Below are 7,921 nucleotides of genomic sequence, written 5' to 3' on the forward strand. Positions count from 1 at the left end.
TTACTTCATATAAAACATTTTGAAATGGGCAGTTTTTCTTTTTCAAATGCAGTTGAGAAAAAGCAGGGTTCAGGTTTATTCTTCTAAAGGTATGTTTTGAGGATCTGCTGTGTGCCGGGCACTGTTCTAGATTCTTGAGACTATTATTAGTGAGTGAAACAAACAAAGATTCCTGCCCTCATGGAGGCTACTTGAGGTAAGGAGGAGGTCCTGGCCATTTCCATCAATAATAGTAACTAAAGAATAACAGAATTCTGTCCATTTTCCATAGTCTTTCCACGCCCTGCCCTTAGATGGACAACTCTGAAAATCTAATTTTTTTCCTTTCTTGATTCTCCCCCTGATGGACTGCCTGTCCAGAGCCATTCTGCTTTCTTTTAAAGTTGGAGATAGGGGATTTCCTGGCAGTCCATTGGTTAAGACTCTGTGCTTCCACTACAGCATTGCGAGGGGCACTGGTTCAAACCCTGACTGGGAGCTAAGATCCCACATGGCTTGAGGCCAGGAAAAAAAAAAATTCTTAACCGAATAAAAATGAAAATAACAACATATCAACTTAAAAAAGTTATATGGGAAAAGTAGAAATAAATAAATAAAGTTAGAGGTAGCCCAGAGGCTGGACTTGTCCTCTGCTGAAAACTGGCCTGTGCCATTACTCTAGACAGAACTCGCCCCCTCCCACCAGCCCTTAGCCTGTCTTTTCTTCCCAGACAGTCCCAGGAGCCTTCTGTTCTGCTGAGTAGGCAGCAGTCTCGAAACAGCCTAATCTGTGTCGTTCTCCTCAGGGAGATTAATTGTCTAGAAGGCCTGCCGAGGTTCAGAGGGTGCCCTTCCTGCTCAACTAGTCTCTGTGAGCATGTTTGTTTCTTGAATGCCCTGCCAGAAGTTCTGTCATTGGAAGGTACCCTAGTCACATTTTGATCATGTGCGAATTCCAGTTCTAACTCTGCTTGCCTGTCTCTCCCTCCCTGGCCCGCACCCCCTATGCACAGATGGGTCCCCTCAGCCTGTTGGTGATTGGCCTCGTGGCTGTGCACTGCATGCGTATCCTGGTGAAGTGCGCTCACCACTTCTGCTACAGGTGAGGGTGTTCCATGCACCTCTTGAGTGACAGGCTGTCCTTCCAGGTTCCGTTACCAGCGCCGGAAGTGAGCGCTCAACACACATCACTCTCGATTCTCTGCTAGCTGAAGGTGGCCACTCATTAATGGCCTTTCTCTGGCAGTTTCTGTGCCCTTTTGTAGCTTGTTGTCATCTGTCACATGGGCTTCCCGGATGGCTCAGTGGTAGAGAATCTGCCTGCCACTAGAGTAGGCACAGAAGACGTGGGTTCGATCCCTGGGTCAGGAAGATCCCCTGAAGGAGGGCATGGCAACTCACTCCAGTGTTCTTGCCCGGAAAATACCATGGGCAGAGGAGCCTGGCGGGCTACAGTCCATGGGGTCCCAAAGGGCCGGACATGACTGAGTGAGCACACACATGCGTCATCTGTCACACTGACTTAGAACCAGTGTGCAGAGACCATGTTCTAGTTTTATGTGCTTTGTAATATGCACCCCATTGAAAGGATTTTACCAGATGATTGCTTAATTATAAAGAAAGTAACTGTCCCATCGACTTCAGACTTAGGCTCCTTGAAAGCATCAGACTGAGGACTTGGTGCTGTGTCTGGGGTGGCAGATGGGGAACCCACCCAGGTCTCCATGAGCCCTGTTGGTCCTGTCATTGTCATTGTCTGACCCCACACTGTTCCCTTCTCTCTGCTTTCTTCCAGACTGAACAAGCCTTTTGTGGACTATGGGGATACAGTGATGTACAGCCTGGAAGCCAGCCCCATCTCCTGGCTCCGGAACCACGCACACTGGGGAAGGTAATGGGTTTCCTTCTTCTTTGCGGCTGTGGCTGCCCAGTGTGGGGGTCTTCAGATAGGATGATGATGGGTGGAAGACCATGTAGCTAGTGGGAAGAACATTGCTTGGGCTCAGCTTTGCCAGTGGTCATTTGTGTGACCTTGAGCTGTGTGACCACTCCTCTCCGTGGGCCTCAGTTTCCTCATTAGTAAGACAGGAAGGCACTGGCCTGAAAGGTAGCTAAGGGCTCCTCCAGCTTTGACAGCCTGTGACCAGCGATGGTATTTTATCCCCTCTTTTGGTCAACAGACATTTGAACACATTCTTGTAAGTGGTACAAAGCAATTCCAGGTATAGGGAGGATGGTTTCCCCATATTACATGGTCCTGGCTCTCCAGGAGAAGGAGAAAGATGTGTGGGAGATCTGTTGAGAACAAGAGGTCAGGAATAGGGTATACCAGTAGAGAGAGTATCAGGAACTAGCAATGCACCGCAGGGGCCCCGAGGGGGAGGAGCCCTAAAGATGCTCTTGTCTACTGTGCCAGTGAGAAGCGTACTTGATAGGTGCTTTCAGGGCCGGGCACTGGGCAGGAGAAGCAGGGCTTCAAGGGGGAGGTGAGGGGAATTAGAGAAAAAGGGTTTTTCAGGGAAAGAGATGTTTTAGGAGCTGACATGAGAGGTATTTGGAAATTTCTCCTTCTGGTAATTTTTCAGACACCTGGAGAGAAGTATTCTACTATTTGTTTACCATTTGAGGCAATGGTACATTTTGACATAGAAAACTCCTTTTTTTTTTTTTAATGTTTATTTATTTGGCTGCATTGGGTCTTAGTTGCAACAACAGGGTCTTCATTGCAGTGCATGGGTTTAGTTGCCCTCGGACATGTGGGATCTTAGTTCTCTGACCAGTAATTGAACCAGAGTCCCCTGCATTGCACAGCAGATTCTTAGCCACTGGACCACCAAGGAAGTTCCCCCCGACCTTTTTTTAAATTGAATCATACTAATGTTCTCCAGAAAAACTCCTTTTTGTGATCATAGGGAGACTTTTACCTTCACACATAGTAAGCTTCCTCCTGTGATGCAGGTTTCTGTAATTCTTTCAGGAAAATCATTTTCTGTGCCTGGAGAAGCCAAGTTGCCAAGAGACCTCTGTTGGTTGGTTGGTTGTTGGCTGAGTCTTCTTCTCCTCTCTCCTCTTCTTTTTCTGCATCTGTTTTTTTCCCTCTCCTCCTTCTCTCTTTCTCTCTCTCCCAATTCCTCCCCCTCTTTTTCTTCCTCCCTACTTCCCTCCCTCCTTTCCTTCCTTCCTTTAATAAAATTAATGTGTGCTCATGGTGAAAAAAAAAACCCAGCAGCAACAACAACTTTTTTTAACAAGATAGAAAAGCATAAAATGAAGAGTAAAAGTATAGTTGCAGTTGCATGAATATTCTCCTGGAATTTTCTGAGTATGTAAAAACATGTACAGATTCCTCACATTTTTTACAGTAAATACCATACTATGCATTCTGACTGGAAACTTGGTGGGATTTTTTTTTTCCCTTAATGGACTTTAGACATTTCTGTTTTGGCACACGTAGATTTAACATATTCTTTTTACCTGCTATGTACTGTTTCATCTAAAATGGCATATAATTTAAGCATTTTCCCTTTGATGACCCATTAGGTTGTCACTAGCTGTTGTTATTGTAACTGTGCTTCAGCCACAGTCTGTTTTGATACATTTCTTTCCATGTCCTTACATGAGAGTTGGTTGGTTTTTTGATCCAAGTTATAGAAGGAGACGGTGAAGGGGTCCGCTTCTGGGGCTCTTATGCTAAGGGCTCCCTGTAGCTTTAGGATAAACATGATGAAATGGGACAGACGGGCCATAGGGAAGGGGTAGCCAAGGGACGGGTGGTGGTCCTTACGTGTGTGCTGCACTCCTGCCAGTCCAGTCTCAGGACTGTCTCGGGCCTGCCTGACTGTGTGTAGCGTTTCTGGCATGCAGCCAGCAAGGTGTTCTTGGGAACCACACAGATAACGCCTCCCTTACCTTCTTCCAGGGCTCTAGACCAGGGACACAGTTTCTCCTCTTATCAGGGCACCCTCATCCTTGTTTCCAGGGCTCTAGACCAGTGACACACTTTCTCCTCTTATCAGGACACCCTCATCCTTGTAACCTGATGGGAAGGGTCTGTGATGACTTGGGAAGAAGCACTGTTCAAACTCCCATCTCTCTGGCTGTCTTGCTTTCTATTGTTTGATCTTTTATGTTCCTTCCTTCCCCACCCACAGGCGCATGGTGGACTTCTTCCTAATCGTCACGCAGCTGGGATTCTGCTGTATCTATTTTGTCTTTCTGGCTGACAACTTTAAACAGGTAGGCCCTAGGGAAAAGAATGGCAGGAGATGAGTGGGCTTTCTGTTTAGGATCCCTCCCAAGCCAGTTTTTTTCAGCACGAGAATTGAGATCTTAACACTTTACATAGAACAGGGTCAGCGTCGTTTGATTTTATTAAAGACCTAGGACATCGAGAAACCTCAAGACGTCTTGCTGTCCTCTTGTCTGTATTTTATATTATTTATTTATTTATTTATGGCTGTGCTGGGTCTTTGTTGCTGTGCACAGGCTTTCTCTAGTTGCAGCGAGTAGGGGCTGTTCTTCACTTGTGGCATTCGGGCTTCTCATTGTGCTGGCTTCTCTTGTTGTGGTTCGTGGGCTGTAGAGCACAGCCTCAGTAGTTGCAGCGCATGGGTCTAGTTGCCCCGTGGCATGTGGGATCTTCTTGGACCAGGTATCAAACCCATGTCCGCTGTGTTGGCAGGTGAATTATTAACCAGTGGACCACCAGGAAAGTCCTTTCTTGTCTTTAGGTACGATGTGATCAATCCCAGCTCTGACAGTTGGGTTGCTAATGATAATTAGGAAGATCTCTGAAGATGGTTCCATGACCACTGACTTCCTATATGACTTTGTTCACCCACCGAGCATTTAGCCTAGAACCCCTTCCGGTGGGAGGGTCACTTTGTCATTTGAGAGGCTGTCTCTGTTTCTCCCGTTCACTCTAGGTGATAGAAATGGCCAATGGGACCACCAACAACTGCCACAACAACGAGACAGTGATCCTGACGCCTACTATGGACTCGAGGCTCTACATGCTCACGTTCCTGCCGTTCATGGTGCTGCTGGTGTTCGTCAGGAACCTGCGAGCCCTGTCCATCTTCTCCCTGTTGGCCAATATCACCATGGCAGTCAGTCTGGTCATGATCTACCAGTTCACTGTTCAGGTAGGAGCTCAGCCTTCTCACTGTGTCTTATAAATAATCGGAGATACAAAGTGAGGAAGTGAGCATAAATAGGGGTGTTACTTACAAGCAGTGTGCTAAGATTAGGGCTTCTTAGCGCGGGCACTGTTGACACTTGGGCCGGATAACTCTTTGTTGTGGGGGCTGTCCTGTGCATCACGGGGTGTTTGGCAGCAACCTGGTCTCTATCCACTAGGTGCCGGTAGCAACTGCTCCCCAAGTTGTGACAGCCAAAAATGTCTCTAGATATTGCCCAGTGTCTCCAAGGAGGGCAAAATCACTCCCATTGAGATTGCTAGTTTAGACTTTTCCCAGTTAGATAATAATACATGATCATTGTATAAGATTGGAAAATAGAGAAAATATTAAGATGATTCTTAAATATTAAATTATACAATTTATGTTTTTATACTAAGTAGTAGAAGAATCATCGTATGATATAATATAATGAGGAATATTATATTATTATTTTACCACTCCAGTTTTGTGTTTATTTGTCAGAATTCTAAATCTGGTGATCATTCCCCCTCATGTAGCCCATGTGGTCAGGTCTGTGGGGTGGTGCAGGAGAGGACGTCTGTATATGGATGGGTAGAAGATCAGGCTGAGGATCTCATTTTTATTTCCATGTCTCCCTTCTACTTTATTTTTTTACCTTTGTATTTTATGTTGGAGTGTGGTTGATTAGCAATGTTGTGTTAGTTTCAGGTGTACAGCAAAGTGATTCAGTGATATATATACATGTGTATTCTTTTTCAAATTCTTCTCCCGTTTAGCTTGTTACATACTATTGAGCAGAGTTCCCGGTGCTATACAGTAGGTTCTTACTGGTTATCCACTTTAAATACGGCATTGTGTACCTATCAGTCCCAAACTCCATAACGGTCCCTCCCCCACCACCCTTTAAAAGGATAACTTTAAAGAAAGATTTTTGTTTGTTTGTTTAGTCGCCAGATTGTGTCCCAACTCTTTGCGACCCCATGGACTGCAGCACCCCAGGCTTCCTTGTCCTTCATCATCTCCTGATATTGAATGTAATTCCCCAAACAACTTATCAATACATGCTCATTAAAATACAGACAACACAAGTACCTGTGAGCAGCATGTCCCCACCCTGAATCTCCTCCACTCTGGGACCTGCTACATGTGTTTCTAGGTCCTTTGAATGGATTTACATATTGTATTTCTATGTAGAGAAATATATAAAATGAAAATTGGTTTTGTGTTTTTTAACATAATTTAAAAAATTATTATATATAGTGTTTATCTACCTTAGTTTTTTTCTTTAACAGTGCCTCAGAAAGCTTTCCATGTTGATATATCTGTTTTTACCTCTTTTTTAAAAATTATTAAGTAGTATCTCAGAGAATAAATGTGCCATAGTTTTGTAGTTTATTTAACCAGTCCCCAGTCAGTGGCCTGTCAATTCATATATCACCTTAGTGTTATTTCAGTATTATGATAGTATCCTTATGCTTATCATTTTGTGGACATGTATAAGTACTTCTCCATGTATTTATATAATATATGCATACGGAGGAGCTGGAGGTACACTTGCTGGAGAGTATACAGTTTAGAATTTTTTATACTGCCAAGTTGCTTATTCCAAAAGCCGTTTACTAATTTTACAAACTCCTTTCCACAGTCAGTAAGCATCCCATGCTAGCCACACTGGACGTATCAATGTTTTTAATTTGGGCCAGTCTGACAGGTGAACGTTACCTCATTTTCACAGTCTGCATAACAGTGACCCAGTTACCCACTGATGAGGTTCCCAGGAAAACAGTGGGGTATAAAATGCAACGACTTTAATACTGAGGAAGTGACATAATGAATTTAAATCAACACTGTCGTCAGTGAGCATTCTCTGTTTTTTCCTTCAGGTGGGTGGCAGATATGGACTCTTCTCCTGTAGAACTATTTTCTAAAGCATAAAATAGACAGCTGTCTGTGTTCTGTTTTTTTTAATGGACTGGAAGGAGGACCTGTGACCACGTGAACGACCATTTCTAGAGAGTTTCTTCCCCTATCTCTGGCCCATTAAGTTAACACAAGGAAGCACAAATAAACGTATGATTTAATTTTACAATTAGAGATCTCAGTTGGTGCTTAGGACCTGCTGCAGTGAACATTTTCAAAGACACAGGAAGTGAGGCCAGTTCACGTAGACACCACATTTAATTTCGTACCATTGCAGATAGCTGGGCTGTGGTCGTTGTGATTGGAGGACAGGGATGGAAGTACAGGGTCCATAGCATCTCAGTCCCAGCTGAGAGAAGTGTCTGTCCAGAGGTCTGTCTGTACCTAGTACAACCTGTGCTTTTGGACGAGGCAGCCCTGCTGAGGCCCGAGAGCGATTCTGAGCCTGCCTCTGGGCTCAGTGGGGAGGAGTGTTGTGACCCGGGAGTGCTCTCTCCCGGGGCTGGAGAGGGGAGAATGTGGTCTGGCTGGGTGGCCAGCAGCTTCTTGTTGACGTGGCACATGGCTAAAGCTGTCCCTCTGGTTGTCTTTGTCGCTGCTCTTACTGCTGTCCCCTGTTGGTATCTTGCCCTCTTTGTCTTGATAAATCCCCCAATGTCCAAAGTTCCTGAATTTTCTCCTAGCCTTGAGCATGTGCGTGGCTGGTGCCCTTGCTCCTCAGACTCACACCATTGGAGGGAGTCGCTTGGCTCCTTCCACCTGAGCAGGTCTCTTCATCACGTGTGTGACAAATGGCGCACTTCTGAGCAGAGTCCCAGTAACTGTTTTGGCTCCCAGTGCACGTCCTTAATTCATCACTG

General features: G+C 45.1%; 1 protein-coding gene across 1 annotated transcript in view; it reads left to right on the top strand.

Annotated features, from left to right (window-relative positions):
- Positions 1-7,921, top strand: part of SLC36A1 (solute carrier family 36 (proton/amino acid symporter), member 1) — a 50,214-nt gene that overhangs the window by 19,576 nt on the left and 22,717 nt on the right. The window contains exons 4-7 of the mRNA XM_010850596.1: positions 993-1,081; positions 1,775-1,870; positions 4,131-4,215; positions 4,905-5,123. Coding sequence (XP_010848898.1) covers positions 993-1,081; positions 1,775-1,870; positions 4,131-4,215; positions 4,905-5,123 — 489 coding nt within the window. The remainder of the gene's footprint in view (positions 1-992; positions 1,082-1,774; positions 1,871-4,130; positions 4,216-4,904; positions 5,124-7,921) is intronic.

This window comes from Bison bison, unplaced genomic scaffold, assembly GCF_000754665.1.
Source record: "Bison bison bison isolate TAMUID 2011002044 unplaced genomic scaffold, Bison_UMD1.0 scf7180017864291, whole genome shotgun sequence".
Lineage (NCBI taxonomy): Eukaryota > Metazoa > Chordata > Mammalia > Artiodactyla > Bovidae > Bison > Bison bison.